Source organism: Boleophthalmus pectinirostris, unplaced genomic scaffold, assembly GCF_026225935.1.
Source record: "Boleophthalmus pectinirostris isolate CB_2022bp ecotype Guang Dong unplaced genomic scaffold, ASM2622593v1 HiC_scaffold_13, whole genome shotgun sequence".
Classification (NCBI taxonomy): Eukaryota; Metazoa; Chordata; class Actinopteri; order Gobiiformes; family Gobiidae; genus Boleophthalmus; species Boleophthalmus pectinirostris.
In genome coordinates this window covers 12,880,391-12,897,389 of record NW_026571036.1, presented here as the reverse complement: position 1 = coordinate 12,897,389, position 16,999 = coordinate 12,880,391, and the positions used below count along the sequence as shown (strand labels likewise).

The window sequence follows — 16,999 nt, the reverse complement described above, 5'->3', positions numbered from 1 at the left end:
TTGGGGGTGGGTATATTTTCTTCTATGTAGGCACAGTGTAAAAAATCAATAAATCAGTTTTTGGAGTTAAAAAAGTGAATATAACATGGAAAGACAGTGAGGACAGTTGTCTTTTCTTTGTTGTGGAGGTAAAGGCATGAAGTCTTGAGGACCAGTGACAGGGAGGGACAGCTGTGTCCTCTGTCCCCTCTCTCTCCTGCTGGGACAGGACTATTTTAACAGGACAGTACCATTGTCTTCTCCCAAAACAAGCACAGACTTCAGGCTATTGTAGTAAAGTAAAGGCTACTGGGAGGGCATCAGGCTTGGTCATTCACACATCTCTTATAATGCCTCAGTAGAAGATATGGTGAATTTATGTGGGGAAAACTGACAAAAGATGAACCTTTTACACGCTCTGTAAGTGTATAATAACCCTAGTCAGGCTGGCGCCACTTAGTGCCTCCACTCAATTTAATTTCTCTCCAGTGACTAGGTCAGGAATCGGAATACACTAGACGGTTTGCAAGAACCCCCGAAGTGTGAGTCCGGGCACCAGCCAATCAGCGAAGAGCCATACATTCTGTGTTGTCAACGATTCCCGAGATAGAGGATGTAAAGCCGGAACAGAGAATGTTTGGTGAATTTTATCAAGGGAAAGACATTATTGCCCTTCTTCCTATGGGTTTTGGGAAAAGGTTAATATACCAGTTAGTCCTGTTAGTGGCACATTACATACATCATGACCAAATAGAGCGATTTGTTAAATAAAAAAAGTACCTGCCCACCGTCGACCAAACAAATTCTAATGCTGGGAGGTCAGACAGTTTCCACGAATTGAAACCGGTTGATGAATCAGTCTATAATAACCCTGCTTTGCAAGTAAGAAAGTCAGACATAAACTTGTTTCATAATAACTCTCAATTTCACGATTTAGCAATTTTTCAAAATCTAGATTATGAAAACTTCAAATTAATCAAATTGATTAGAGTAGAAGTAACAATATTCTCCTCAACTTTTTCATTAGCAGTCTCTCAGGCAAGGACTAAGAAATGTAATTATGATTAGACTAATTCATATTTAACTTATTATACTTTGATTTTAACTGTATAATTAGAGATGGATTATTCAAATTAATTTCAAGAGTGGATTTTGAGAGGACTTTGTGAACAAAAAGGAAGGACAGAATGAATAATACCATAAAACTGTGCCACCACAAAAAAAAAAAAAAAAAAAAAAAAAAGAAAGAATTACAAATAGTTTATACTGATGTCATTCAACACATTTATTCAAACCTTCCTAAGTGTTCCCATCAGAGCCATATTCTGTCACCACATCTTCCTCCACCTTTTGTCAGAATCCTGATACTGAAAAGGAGCTAAGAATGAGTGTATTGTCTTTTCTGCACTAACTCCTCTCTGGGGCATACATGAGCTGGAACACAGTTACATTCATATAACAGAGAGGCTGTGGGGTCAGACTGTTTAAAGTGAAGTCATCCAGTGGGAGGCCAGTGCACCAGCGATGCCCGGGTAACATGAACACAAAGGGCACAATATTTTTGTCCAAAGCATGAGGTAGCAACAGGGGCTAGCCTGTTTTGTATGCTGCTTTGTGTTACTATTGATACTCTGCAGTGACATTGCGCTAGGGGTCTGTATGTGGTTAAGGTGAAAGCCTGAAAACTCAAGAACACATACAAAATGGATTTAAACAGCACATTTTCATTGATCAATACGAGCGTTTATGGTCCTGTTTAGGTGTGAAAGTGGCAAACTGAAAAAGACTCACAAGCCTCAGATAGAGCAGTGCTTACAGTTAGCATCACACCCCTAGACAATATTGTGGGTCTACATCCGATCACAAGGTTGGTAATTGGATTACCTCTGCCTCAAGTGAAGGAGTTTAAGTATATCTGGGTCTTGTTCACGAATGAGGGGAGGATGGAGCATGAGATTGACAGGTGGATCAGTGCAGCGTCTGCACTGATGCAGGCACTGTATCGGACTGTTGTGGTGAAGAGGGAGCCGAGGCGAAAGGCAAAGCTCTCAAGTTACCTCTCAGTCTACCTACTTACCCTCACCTATGATCATAAGCTTTTGATAATGACCGAAAGGACAAGATTGCTGATACAAGCGCTTGAAATGAGTTTCCTCCACAGAGTGGCTGGGTGCTCCCTTAGAGATAGGGTGAGGAGCTCGGCCACACAGGAGGAGCTTGGAGTAGAGCCGCTGCTCCTCCACGTCGAGAGGAGCAGCTGAGGTGGCTCAGGTGTCTGTTCCGAGTGCCTCCTGAGCGCCTTCCTCAGGAGGTGTTCTGGGCATGTCTCACCAGAAGGAGCCCCTGAAGAAGACTCAGGACACACTATGTCTCACGTCTGGCCTGGGAACACCTCAAAGTCCTCCCAGTGGAGCTGGAGGAAGTGTCCGGGGTGAAGGAAGTCTGGGATTCCCTGCTTAGACTGCTGTCCCCATGACCCAGCCCTGGATAAGCAGAGGAAAATGGATGGATAGTTAGATTACTATTGTATAGTTGTTAATGATGGTCATGGCTCAGACTGATATTTTTACAATTAACTTAATTTAAAGGTACACTCTGTAATTTTTCTAACGGAAGATTCACCACCTTTTTATCTCCACTGATGTGTTACAGTTTTGTCAGGAATGTTCCACACTACGACATTAAACCAGTCTCTCAGGCACTTACTAAATTTTATATGTTCTATTGCTCAAGACTTGGCCAGGTGCTACACTATGAACCAAGACAGTCAGACAGAAATAACAACTCCATGGAGACAAGTTGGCAAAGGACCTTTTGCTAGAAAAAGTTACATAGTGCATCTTTAAACAACCAAGCCCAAAGACACAACAAAAGGGCACTTTCAACCTTCATTCTTTTTAGAGAAGTGGTAATTTAATGGTCCAGTAAAGTTCTTCCCAAGTGCTACTGCTATCATGACTACTATATTTTTAGGACATCTTAAATAAAAATGATAAAATTGTATTGTATTTAGAAAATCAAAGCTAATTATCTGGATGGCAATTACATAAAAGATGCTCTTAAAAGCAATGTAATGTGGGGACGATACTAAGTGATAAGTGTGCGATTTCAAATTGACAAAATTGTGTCAGATTATTGGTTAAATTGCATAATGTGTCTCCATGGGACCAGAGTAGCCTGTTTAAACCTGGTTATGTGAACATTATAGCAGCTGTATCTCACCTCACTAACCTCATCATTGTCCTGGGGATGACAGCAGGAGGACATGGCCAGCACACATTCAAACTCCCACAATCCACTTTGGCCTGAAATAAAGATTTAAGTGTTTAACTGGACCAGCCGCCATTTTGGGAAGAATGTAGCAAATATAATAAGACTAATATGTAGGTTAAAGGTGCACTAAGTTATTCCTTTGTGGAGGGTCTGCCACTCGCTTGAAGATGTTTATTATTCCTTTACCTGGAATAATAGCATGGAATTAAACTATTCTATCTTGCATTTATGCCATTACCAGTATTTTATTGCTCAGAAACACCTTGAAAATTGCATTCTTACTGTGCATGGGCTTGCCTCTCCACAGATCTAACCTGTAACTTGGCCTGGAGGGGGTTTACATTTTGTTTTTCTTAATAATAACTAGTGGAGATGAACAGAGAATATTTCATTTTTGTGTTAAATATTGTGCAGTACTGTTGTATGTTCATAAAAAGAATTAGACTGGATTGGATTTGTGGTTTAGTGAAATAAAGGGAAAAAAAAACAACAATTCAAATTTTAGTCTGTAAAAAGAGGGTACTACTAGTACTACCAGAGTAATTATGCTACAACACAGCTCACTAAAAAGGTCAATAATAGTAGTAATTTTGACAAAAGTAAAAATAGGATAGAAGAGTGGATGTACTGACTGCAGTTTTTGTGACACTGGGGATAAAATTATTTGAATTAATCTAACAAAATGTGAAATTTAATTGACTAAAGCAGGGTAGTATTTTTTTTTAGTTCTACACATTGATAGGTTTGTTTGTTTGTTGAATTTGAAAGCCTAAGTAATATAGTATAGTATTGTATCTTATAGTACAACTGGGATTAATCTTACAAAATGTGAAATTTAACTGACTGACATCAAAGCACTCTTTTAAGTTTTATATATTGATAATTTTTGTCTGTTTTGAATTTGAAAACATACATAATATAGTAGTGTAGTATTGTATAGTATAGTACAGAGCAATATATGACATAAATCAAGCTTAATTTGAGTGAACCCTGGGGTCGTATGATCCAACGGCCACTCTAGCCAAACTTAACCCTTGCCTGCCTGGGAAAGCCATACGCTGCCTGTGTGTCCAGTGGAGTTGGAGGGGGGGGCTCGTCTCTCCTGATGGCTCACTCACTCCAGAGCGGACAGTTGGAACATGACCTTTGACCTTTTTACGTCAAGGTCTTCCAAACTAGACAGAGGACGCGCTGACCCCGTTGGTTTGTCTCCGGCCAGTTGATGTGACAAATGACCCCAAGAAACAACAAGGCTGTCATTTGTGGGGTCATGTAACAACAGAGGGTAAACTGTCAAGTCAATATTATTCAATTAGCGACTTATAGCTCCTATATTACACAAAAGGGATTCTTGTGAGCTTTAAATCATGTTATAAAGTTGTTATCTCCTCAAAAACATACCTGGAGTCTCCAATCTTGTGACAGCTACCTTTATACATCTAGTTCAGTAGGGACAGGCAAGTAAAGAGTTAAAGTGAGTAGAGATAGGCAAGTAAAGAGCATCAAAATTAATCTAATGAAGATGTATTGCGTTTAAAAACACAGTGGAGCACTTCCTGTAATACTACATGCCATCACAACGTGTAGAAAACAGCCTGAATATGCAGTATTTGTGTGTTAAACATGTGTGAATGAAAAAAAATACAACTCCAGGTATATTTGTGATGAGAAAACAACATAATAACACAAATCAGAAAATAGAGAACATTATAACTTTAAAATTAATAACTGGCAAACCGTTTAGAAACACTGATTTATTTTATCAGTCTATTATATTTTATTTTTTATTTTATTTTATTATATTTTTACTAAAAGTAGATTTACAAAACAGACAGAATAAACACTTAAATACATATATGTACAGAGCTGTGTTTAAAAAGCACAGCCTCAAGGTAAGACTTGAAGACTTGGGATAATGGGCAGAGCTGATATACAATAGAAAAGTCAGTTCAAGAGCACCGCCTAGAGGACGCATACAGAACTGCAAGTATAGCTGCAACATTGACAGGTTGACATTTACGTGTTTTCATTAACAAAGTAAACTACTGTGGATGGTTTTGATGATCCCTGTCAGGTATTTCTGTCCTGGAGTGAAAGAAGCAACAATTTCTTCAATGTTCTGTGACCTATAAAATAAAATAAAAATATGTCAAGTTGTGTGCTTCTTTTAAGAGAAGAGGATGATCAGACATGTTGTATGATGGATAGCACTCACGTTGTGTCTCCGATTATGTTTTTGAAACTTTTCAGCTCAAGTGCACAATGTTGGTTGTTCAAGCTGACAGAGAAGACCACCTCAAACTTTCGGAATGTCCTGAGACTGCTGAAGGTAATGTGGATTCTGAAAAGATGCAGGTAAATAAATTAATACATGGGGCTTTATGTAAACAACACCAAGTAACACAACCTACAAAACAGTTCCAAAAGGTATCAAAGCAATAACTACAAACCAATTATTTTCTTAGGGGGTATTTACTTCAGTAATGCTGTGACCATTTTTTACATTGCAGTTCTAATTAGAGCTGCTGCTACAACTATTTCTACATTTGTATATTGAGATTTGCAAAACAATTTGTTAACCAAATAAAAGTTCACATATGGTAACTGAAAATTTCTATTATAATTTATTAATGTCTTTCTTACAAAACATTTTTAGACATGTGTTTTGAGTTTGTTTTGAGTCCATATCAAGATTATCAAAACTTTATTATGATTAATTTAGTAGTGAACATTCACAGTTGTTCCAGTTAATTATTGCAGCCCTTGCTCAAATGTTTATTCTTGAGAAAAGGAAGTGTTCAATATACTCAAAATAGATCTTGTTTGAATAACTTTAAATGCAACACAGCAGTGTTGTCATGATACTAAAATTTCAAACTTGTTTTCAATACTAAGCAATAGGCTCGATACCCAGAGGAGGAACACTTTTGGCTCTTCCTCTCCTCAAACTGACACAACCCTGCTGACCCTCCCTGACCTTTGACTAAGGCACAAAAGCCGCTGAGACTCACAGTGGAAATGTTGCTGTAATACTGCAACAGTTTGCTGCAGCAAAACATGAATTTCCTCCGGATCAATAAAGTATCTCTCTCTCAATAATGATTTCGATACCACAATACCACAATTTATTTAGACAAGAGAATGTGTTTTAAACATTAAACATCAGTATTTTCTTCTACATTATCATGTGGCCATATATCTGTGTAATCCCTCAGTGTTCCAAGTAGTCTCCAAAGAGGTCCATGGGCATATACTAGTCTATGTGCTCTTATACTTGTGAGCTCAATTTAATTCTAAAGCTATTCAAAAAAGGTTCATTTCTTTCCAGTGAATGCGACTTTTTTAGTATTGATACCAGCTCAAATGACTGTCTAGTTTCAGTACTAGTTCTAGTATTGATTTGTATCTGATTTTTGATACTTTTAACAACCCTAAATACATCAACATTGACATTTCTTGGAGCATTTTTGGTTCATTGTAATTTAGAGTAAGCAGTCAACATCAGTACCAAACCCTTTAAATACCCTTTAAAGTGAACTAAATTAGCCCCTGGGTATAGCCCAGGGTTGACTTCTTACTCAGAGTGCAAACAATGGATGTCCAGGATGTCTAAGCGCAGACTGCCCCAGGATTTGAGTCTCCGCAGCTCCTCTCCCAGCTGCCGACAGCGAGTCACCACCAGGCTAACGTCATGGAGCAGCTGATGACACACATATGCTCTAACATTACCATCAAAGAAGCTATTTGCATTGTGAAGAAGTTTGTGTTACAATCTCCAGTCATCCACAGTGTACTTGCCTCAGGGACGTGTTTGCTGGTGGAGTATTTCCTTGTCAAACTCTTATCTTGTGTGAACTGAGAGACCAGAGTGTGAACGAGGTGGGCGTGACACTCTGAGTTCTCATCTACAGAACAAAATCAGTAAATGAGTAAACAAAAACATATCAATTCCATCCATATAGAACTTAAGAAATACTTTAATTTGTTTTACCAAGCAAATGTTTAAAGGAGATGTCAACTATTTTTCTGTCTTCATCGTTTCCTACCAAAAGCAAAAACAAATTCAGCCTACATCTGTATATAATTATATAATCTGTATAAGTAGAAAGATGTATGTACTTTTAATGCTGCTTCTACAACTATTACTGTTATTTTTTATTAGTAATTCAGCTAAAAGTGACTGTAAACAGAGAAGTGGCTTTGACAGAACAAGCACTCCATATTCAAGAATTTCTTTGTTTTATTTGTAATTGATTGGAGCATTTATTTAGGTAATAATTTAAATCATTATAATTAAAAATATGCATGTACTTTTAAATTATATGTGTATATATTTTATCAATTTACTGTTTAAAAGTGACTGTAGATAGGCAAGTGGCTTTGAGAGCAGCTTTATTGTAATTCTGACTGAAGCAATAATGGTATCACTATAAAAATGTGACCACCGGTAAATCTTTCTGTGTAAGAAAAAGGAGGAAAATTTACCTTCTGACTCTTCAAAGATCAACTCCAAGTGCAAAGTTTCATAGAGAAAAGTGTAGATCGCATTGCTGGTTGTGATTTCCACCAGCTTCCATTCATTTATGCTGTGACAACAAAAACATAAATCAAAAACCCAGAATCATTAGTAATAAAACTACACTATGAGCAGACATCACATGAAGCTAAACCAAAGATTTAACCGTACGTGTGCAGCATGGTGAGGTGTCTGTCCAGGTTCTTGGTCTCGTCTTTCACTCTTCTCAACTTGTTTAGGCTCTGTTTTTTCTGGATTTCCAACTCTGATACAGATCTAAGGAGGTACAACGCGGTACAATTAGATAAAATTAAAAAATAAAAAACAAAACAAAGATATCTGCTGTTTAAATGTACTTACTTTTCATTGTTACTCGTGGCCTCTTTGACGTTATTCAGTTCTGTGAAAACAATGTGGTCACTTCGACTGCCGTTTTAATGTTTTAGAAGGGTAGATTGTGAACAAAAAACGGACTTACCTTCTTGATGAGATTTGACGTCGCTTTCAATGGTTGCCAGCTCTGTAAAAAAAAAAACTTGAAACACATAATTCATAATAAATTGGAAATGCATTAGCAGTATACAGTACCTGTTTCTAAATCTGCAATACAGTCATCAAGGCTTTTGAGCATAGCATCCGCTTTCTCAATTGATCCACTCAGCTTCTTTTGCTCCTCCTGGAAAAAGGTAAAATTTTTAAAACAGTCCCCCCCCAAAATATTAAACGTAAAATATTTTGTGCATTAAACCTACCACATTGGCCTGAATTAGATTTGCATACAGGGCCTCCTTCATTTCATGTGACTTTGCCTTGCTCATTTTTCTGTAGAAGTTGTGTCTTTCTTTGAGTTTGGTGCCAAAAGATTTGAACTGTGGAGAATAGGTGAGAAGAGATTTACTGATGTGGTAGAAGTCTTGAAATTAGTAGGTATGGAGGGATATTAGGACTGGGAATCACATGGTTCCTCTCAACTAGATACACAAAACATTGCTCACAATACAATATCATAACTTTGCAATACTGTAATAACGTGAGAATCCATTATACTCTGCAATATATCACCATTTTTTATTAACTTAATACATTAGAACAATAGTATTTCTTTGTTAAGCCACTATTTACACAAATATATGAAATACAATAATCTTAAAAGCATCAAAGCAGTGAATATGTGAAATGTATTGCATAGAAAAGTGTCCTCTCACAAGAAAATAACAAAAGTATACTAAATAAATACTCTTTGTTGTATTGATACAGCAGCCCACAAATTTAATATCAATATTTTTGCGCAGCCTCTAAGGAAAATAACCTCAAAAACAATGTTAGATAAGAGGTATGTAATGAGTTTTCTTTATTTACCTCTTGCTCTGAAAAGTCTTCAATCTCTTCCCATACAGTCCTATTAACCAGTGTCAACGGTTTTTCCAGGTCACGCATTCGAACTTTGAGCCTGTGTGAAAGGAAAACACCAATTAATATGATGCCTAAATGTTAAGAAAGGTTCATACAAACACTTTAAAATGACTCCATATTGATTATAACATACCCTTCGACCTGCTCTGTCAAGCTGCGCACATCAGCCTCATAAACCAGCTGTTTGGGTAAGCTAATGTGTCTATCATGGGACAAATCCATCAGGGTGCTCTCTGCATCTGACGAAACCTGGGAATCAAGACATGACTTTATTTTGTAGATATTATAATCGCATTTGAAGTTAAAACTGAAGATGCACTTACTCTCCGAGGAGCCACACTCTGTCGGGGATTATGAATGACAAAGTCTATGTGAAACAGTTTTAAGAACTCCATCATGGTGAGAGTGCCCTCGTCATATTTCTGCAAAACAAAAAATTTTTTATGTTGAAAACAAAAGTCAGATACTAATCGATATGAAAACTTATTAAAACTACATACTTATTTGAACAGGTATTGATACTAAATCACATTCATAAGACAGAAGTGAAGCTTTCCTGAATAGATTTAGAATGAGCTGCATCCAAACACGTATAAGAGCACATACACAGACTAATATGGACTAATGCATTGTTTCTCAAAAACTGGGTCGTGGCCCTCAGGTGGATCACAAGAGATTTTTTTGGGTCGCCTTGTCACAATCTGCATGTAGGTCTGCAATATACAGTTCTGACACATGAGAGAGCTAGTGAGTCAGCGAATACATTATCGTCATTCTGGATAAGCATTTCGTCAAAATATCCTCAGTAGGGCCAGTATTTCTGTTCTTATTCCTTTCACTACTACATATATGTGTGAATTGTGCTCACAAAAATGCAGACAAAGCACAGAAACAGACTCAATGCTGCGCCTGATCTGCTGCTACGCTCTCCTCCTGCACCCCAGACTGAAACGCGCTACAAAAACAGAGACAGGCCCACCCATCTCATTAGAAATGTTAAGACATGTTTTGTATCATTTCTAATGTTTTTGTAATTATTTTGCTGGCTATTTTGTTTCCGATATTGCTGGCTCAATTGAATGTTGAAAAGAAAAAGAAATGGGCTACATTTAATGTCCAAACAGGCGACTTATGGATTCTTTCATTGCTGGTTCAATTACAGTTTTTCATGGATTAAAACTTGTGTAATACTAATTGTTCAGAGAGACATGATCGGTCAGTCAACAATAAAATATCCTCATTAATGTTCAATAATGGTCAAATCCTCCTTTATTTTGTAATTAACAAATAATGTCTATTGACTTGGGTTGCAAAGATTGTGACTTTTAAAATATGGGTCCCCAGAAAAAGTTTGGTAAACACTGCATTAATGGACCACTAGGGAACCTCAACCCCTGAAGTACTAAACAGATATAAGGTTGCATGGTAATATAAAAAAGTACTATGATTTAACATTGACATTTTATTGTAAAAAGAAAGTGAATCGGTAATGAGAATCGAGTCTATTCCTCAATATAGAAATCAAGTTTTAAATTTTAGTATAAAGGTATAAGGATTAGTTAGCGTATACAAGTACCCTCTGAATGTCATTGGCATAGTCTTCAAGCTGAGATTCATATAGGCTTTGTTTGAAAGCTGAAAAACAAAGAAGAAAATTATGAAAAATTATAAGAACACTTTAGCAATAAACATGTCAGACTGACAAAACTCACTTGTGGACTCAAATGTGGAATCATATTTAAGGCTGGCTGTGTGGCTGCAATTAGAAGAATTTGTCGTTTGTGTGTTTGCAGCAGTAGTAATGTTATCGTCACACTCCAAAGTACAAGCCTGGGAATCCTGGAGAAAAAAGAGGGATAAAAAACTATAAAAACACAAATTCAACTAATAATTGGGCATTAAAGAGCCTGTATTACGTAATTTTCTGATGTTTCCTCCTCAAAAACATAGCCGGACCTTGTGATGTCATGTGGAAATACAGGAAGTGATCCACTTTTTAAACTCCATACACCTTCACCAGAATCATTTGGATGATTGGATGGTAAAAAGGGAGCTGTTAACTTAAAAACTACAATTTCATGACATCACAAGGTGGAACAGAGCCTTTTGAGCTTCAGAGATGTAGACAAACTAATAATAAAGGTTTACTCAAACATGAAAGAATGCAACTAAATACAACTCTGACTATGTGTTTTTGAGAAGGTAACAACATTCTTACATGGATTAAAACCCACAATAGTCAATTTTGCCTACCAATATTATCGTGTCATTGGATCTCTTCAGTCTCTTCTCATTCTCTGTGATATACTCTTCATCAAGTGGGCGCTTCTTTTCATTGACGAGCTCACGCTCCTCTTCGAACACTTCATCTTGCAGTTCCTGGTCCAGATCAAACTCATGATATGAAGTAACCATTTCCGGCTCATTGTCCAGACTTTTTGTGTCCAGGGTTTCTGACACATCTTCGTAACTCCCGAGCTCTTCATCGTTAATATCGCTAACGTTTAGATCAATGTTGCCTGTTTGGTTTTGCCCTTGAATATTTTGCGTCTTGGTAGGTTCGCCTGCAGCCTGACTGACATCTACTGTTTTAATCTCCTCACTTTTGCTTCTCTTGGTGAGTTTTGGTTTGAAGCCCACCACGGACAATCTGGACATGAGCTGTTTGGTCTCCAGTTTGAATGGAGTGGTTGGAGCACAAAATGGTTCTTCCAGGGCATCTGACTTATTTTCGTTCTTCTCCAAATCAACTTGCTCATCTGCTTGAAGTAATTTGGGTTTATCTGCTTCCAGTTTGGGTTCCAGATCTGGGAATGGCATGGGAATGTTGACATTGTATACAACATCGTCATCAGTAGGTGCATTTAACTTTTGACTGATGCGTCTTATTTTGGACTGGATGTCAGCTAAACTCATTCTACAGCTTTTGCGTGAACTGATTTCTTCGTTATCTTTTTCCATAGATCTGGGGAAGCACTCTGATTTACCTACAACTTCTTGCTCATAATCATTTTTTGTATTACTTTGAGGGGAACCCGGGAGGATTTTTATTTTCAATTCACACTTGGAAACAGGATCTTCAGTGGTCTGCTGCTCTGCACTTGGGGCCAGATCTTTTAGAGGTGATTCTAAGCTGCTATTTTTCTGTATTTGAACAGGTAGCGCTTCTGTTATGTTCATTTCCATACTGTTATCTAGACATTTTTCCTTTAGTGAAACTTCAGCTATAGACTTCTCCTCAATCACTGACAGAATGCCCATGTTTCCATTCTGAGTACCAGTTTTTGTGGGTTTAACAAAGTCCTCATCATCAGTTCCAGGAGTTGGAGCTGCTTGAGTAAGAGGATTGCTCCGGGGGACACTTTTCCTTACATTGAGGGCTGCGTTTAAACCTTGTCTGCCCAAAGATTTGCACCTCCGATTACTGTAAATACTGGGTAAATACTGGGCTCCCTCTTCTTCAGAGCAGGCGGCATGTCCGTGGTGATGCTGGAGGGTACAGGGCTTAGATCTGAACAGGATGCCTCAGTTTCAACTCCAATATTAGAAGTAAGACATTGTGTGACCTCCATCCCGCCCTCATCTGAGCTGAACTTTACAGTCTTGTCCTCATGCGGAGTGAGTGTGTCCCAGCCCCGAATCACCTGTGGTGCCACATCTATCACCATGGTGTGAGATTTGGTCACATCCATGTTTGCATCATCAACACTGAACCTCAGAGTCTTTTCTCCTGATGTGGGGTAACTGTTCTGATCCGTCCGGGGCTCGGGGTCAGCCGCACACATCTGTGTAAGACTCAAACAGGGTTTTGGTCTAATTTCTGTGGCGATGTTTACTGTGAGACACTGGGTTTCATCCATAGCAGTGTTAATTCTCTCGGTTTTCTCTCCATATTTAGGTAAACTGTTAAAATTTTCATTTGGCTCATAGCCAATATTCACAGTCTGGCTTCTTGTCATGTCCATAGTGGCATCGTCAGCGTTGAAGCGAACAGTTTTCTCTCCATATTTAGGTAAAAGACCCAAATTGTCATCATGAAGACATGGGTCAAAATCTTTTGCAATGTTGACTGTGTGGCACTGGGTAACGTCCATTGCTGCATCATTCACATCAAAGCGAATGGTCTTCTCTGAACATGGGAGATCTGGTTTGAAGTCTGTAGAAATGTGAACTGTGTGACAGCTGGTCACATCCATAAGAGCCTCATCTGCTGCAAAGCGCACTGTTCTCTCTCTACAGGGCTCTTCAGCTTCAAAAGCCACCTGCAATCAAGTCACGATTAAAGGTTAAGACTCAGTGTGATAATGACAACATTCAAAAACTCAAGTTTACATTTGAGGAGCTATCTGTGACTACCAGAGGTGCACAAAAAACAAACTCATAATTTCATGTATCTTTATCAGTATATTACTATATTTAGAAAGTTTTGTCACTGGTTCAAAAGTTGTAAGCAGCTGACAGTAGGATAAAGAGATATAAAATGGTGCTCACCGGATGCTTTTGTATTTGAGACTTTTGAGAGCTTTCAGTTCCTAAACAAGGAATACAAATGAGAGATGTCACAATATTACAATTAAAAGTATTCTATTAATCTAGTACAACAGTGTAGCTAACCTTTTATTGGAAGTGTTCCAAGTACGCTCCTTTGCTGTTGATGTTTTTTTCCTGTTTGAACCACATTATGATAAAGGTTTTCATCCCCAGATATGCGTCCTGTATGAGCTTTGGTAATGTCCATGTTTACAGTGTCGCCTGCACCTGTACAAACTATTTCAAATGGTGCTCCAGTTATTTTAGAGTTATTCACTGATGCATTATTTTGCGTTTTCACTTTCGGATTTTGCCCAGAAAGGGATGCAAAAAAGTTTTCAAATTCTAAATCAACACTTTGGCCAGGCAGAGACGTGACTGCCTCTTGTTGTGGCCCTGTAGTTGAATTGGGAAGCAGATCTCTGGTGATATTAACAGTCAGACACTGAGTCATGTCCATCCTTGCATCATGTGTGGAGAATCGTACGGTCTTCTCTCCACCCAGAGGTAGACTCTCCAGTTCCCCTTGCAGGTGGAGGTCAGAGGAGATCTTGACTGTGTGGCTCCTGGTCACATCCATACACGCTTCATCTGAGGAGAACCGCAGAGTTTTCTCTTGACTCTCTTCTTCTGAGCCAACCATTATCTGAAGAAAAAAAATTGAGAATCTGTCAGTATTAGTATTAACGTGAAATTAAACATAAATTCAGCTAACATAAAAAGGATAGTGTAGTATCATTTACCTGGTGTCTTGGCGTGTTCAAAGTTTTCAAAGTTGTCTCCAAGCCTTAAAAAGACAAATAAAGATATGATTTTAGAAGACCCCAAATTCATTGTGTTTTGCCACAACTGCAACCTCAGTTTTCAAAAATACAAAGCAGTGATTTTTTTAATCAAACCAAAATCAAAAAAATTTTTTTTACACCTGATGAAGAAAGAACATAAAATACAAAATCAAAAGACTAGGCTGTACAAAATATACTCTACTGTATGCCAGATTCAACGACGAGTACTTTTACTAATTGTTGTATTTGTTGCTGTATTGCTTGATTTATTTACCTTTATGGCTCGATTCTTGGTGAAGTTTGCTGTCCTTGTGTAGAGCTCTCTCTTGTAAAGGAAACAGACACTGAAGAGGATCATCGTGTCTTTCTGAAGCCAATGTAGAGAGGCCAGTGGTGATGCTTTTTTTTTCTTTTAAATCATTAATTTCCAGACCAGAGGAGGCCGATGGAGCCACTACAATGTTACTGGTGTAATTCTGAGTGATGTCCATGAACCCTCCATCAGAGAAAACAATCGTTTTCTCACTCCTGACATTGTCTTTTGAGTTAGAGTTGACCTAAAACAATAAATAGCTAAAATAAACTTGGGTTTTCATTTTGCAGAATATTACAAAATTGGTGCATTTAACTCACGGTTAATCTTTGCTTGGAATCATTTTCAATAGAATCACTAGTGAATTTTTTGTCTGCAAATGGAAAAAAAAAAAACATCATTATCAACAAAACTAAACAAAAATAATGAAACAGGAGGAATAATTTGATACCTGTAGAGGTGGGTTGAGATTTCCGTTTTTCAGGTTCAGCGAAGATCTCTTGTGGGAATAAACACTGAAGCGGATTGTCTTCAGGCATGACCATTTCATCTTTGAAACTAACATTAGGCTCTCCCATCTTTTTAATTGTGGATTTGTTCAACTTTGGTACATAATTTTCTTTATCAGTGTTATCATAAGAAAAGAACTGTGAACCGGGAGTCATCTGAGAAGTAAAAGGAAATGCCCTTGGGGTTGTTGGTTTACTTGAGAATGACATGTCTTGGTCACAGATCATGTTTAAAGTTTGGCTCAGAGTCATGTCCATGGATCGGTCAAACATCACAGTTTTGTCTCCGTGCAAGAGGCCGTGGGACGTGTCCAGAAAGTTTTCGTCATTTGTGATTCTGACGGTATGACACTGGGTCATGTCCAGATCGTCAGAAGGAAAGATCATTGTTTTCTCTCCACAGATTCCTACAAGAAATAAAATGTTTAAACAGAAAAGGATGTATTTTTGCAATAAAGTTTGTTATTTACCAGTAAACTGTTGGTCTTGAGTGACTTTCATCTGGACCCTTGTTCAGTAGAAAACAATTTTATATTAAGAAAATGACACAAAGAAATTAACATTAACAATTAACAATTTTGAGATCTCTGGTGTACCCTACAAATGATCTCACCTATTTTGTGTGGCACTGCCTGCTGTAGAAAAAACAAACAAACGATTAAATTAAAGAAATACAGTTTAAAATAAAAATAAATCTATAAAAATCTTACCAGACAACTGCAGAGGACTTTTTAAAGGTGAGGGATTTTTGGCCTCTCTGTAAAAATTAATTTGTAATGTTAAATTGGCTGTTAAAGGTTCTTAATTGAACACTTAAAATTCTATGGTAAAATGTGTGTTTTACTTGGAGAATAAAAGCACATCATTGGCTGGAGCAAAACTGACTCTTCTTGAAATCCTCTTATCTGAAAGCTTTGCACATTCCACCTGTAAAAGAAACAAAGACATGTTAAGAATTTCCCCTATTAATCAGATACAAATGATAAAAATGTACTATAAATTAGTAAAGACCAACCACATGTTCTTGTTGCTCCACTTCCGCAGATATTATGGATTTCCGTGGCATCTTTAAAATCTGGGAATAACACACAGAAATATATAAGTTGCTAAATACACAATCAGATATAACTTTGAATCAATAGTATATATTTTTTTTATTATAATGAAATGATTTGTTTGCATCATTGTCTGATTTTATATGTGTTTGTATTCAATATTTTTTTGTATTGTTCTTTCAGCTTGTTCAGCACTTTGTAAACCTGATTTTTAAAAGTGCTTTATAAATAAAGACTTAATATAATGATAAAATAGAACAATACTGACCGAAGTGCGTCGCTTGGAATAGCCACTGCTCTCCCTGCAGAAACACAAAAATGAAATTATCTTGTTCTGAGGATCAGATGACATCTGCAACAAAACACTTTTACTTACTCATTTCTGACAGGATCAAAAGGGTCCATCTTTGTCTGAAATTTGAAAAGATCCAGCTGAGTTAATGACAAAATTTATCAAAACAACATTTAACTTTGTTTTTGTTGTGCATGTTGTGTTTTTATTTTTAAATGCCTGATGTACCCAGGCTTGGCAACACTTTGAATAGTGATGAATTACAAAATTTAAACGCCATTTGAGCTGTCACAATAATCTTTGAGTATTCTGTGGTGGAAATGTCAGATTGCAA

The 16,999-nt window shown here is 37.4% G+C and overlaps 1 protein-coding gene across 1 annotated transcript; it reads right to left on the bottom strand.

The window, feature by feature from the left end:
- Positions 1 to 4,986: 4,986 nt before the first annotated feature.
- Positions 4,987 to 16,778, bottom strand: knl1 (kinetochore scaffold 1). Its single transcript, XM_055149774.1, has 30 exons — positions 16,750 to 16,778; positions 16,642 to 16,675; positions 16,334 to 16,393; positions 16,163 to 16,245; positions 16,029 to 16,075; positions 15,932 to 15,953; positions 15,789 to 15,826; positions 15,261 to 15,725; positions 15,130 to 15,182; positions 14,771 to 15,053; positions 14,455 to 14,498; positions 14,013 to 14,357; positions 12,748 to 13,443; positions 11,435 to 12,670; positions 10,894 to 11,020; positions 10,758 to 10,816; positions 9,505 to 9,603; positions 9,315 to 9,430; positions 9,128 to 9,218; positions 8,521 to 8,637; positions 8,357 to 8,444; positions 8,247 to 8,288; positions 8,129 to 8,168; positions 7,940 to 8,044; positions 7,738 to 7,838; positions 7,244 to 7,294; positions 7,051 to 7,157; positions 6,831 to 6,952; positions 5,468 to 5,593; positions 4,987 to 5,378 (listed from the first exon to the last, which is right to left on the bottom strand). The coding sequence occupies exons 1-30, from the start codon at positions 16,776 to 16,778 to the stop codon at positions 5,282 to 5,284; spliced, it is 4,923 nt and encodes a 1,640-aa protein (XP_055005749.1). The 3' UTR covers positions 4,987 to 5,281.
- Between the last annotated feature and the right edge of the window lie 221 nt (positions 16,779 to 16,999).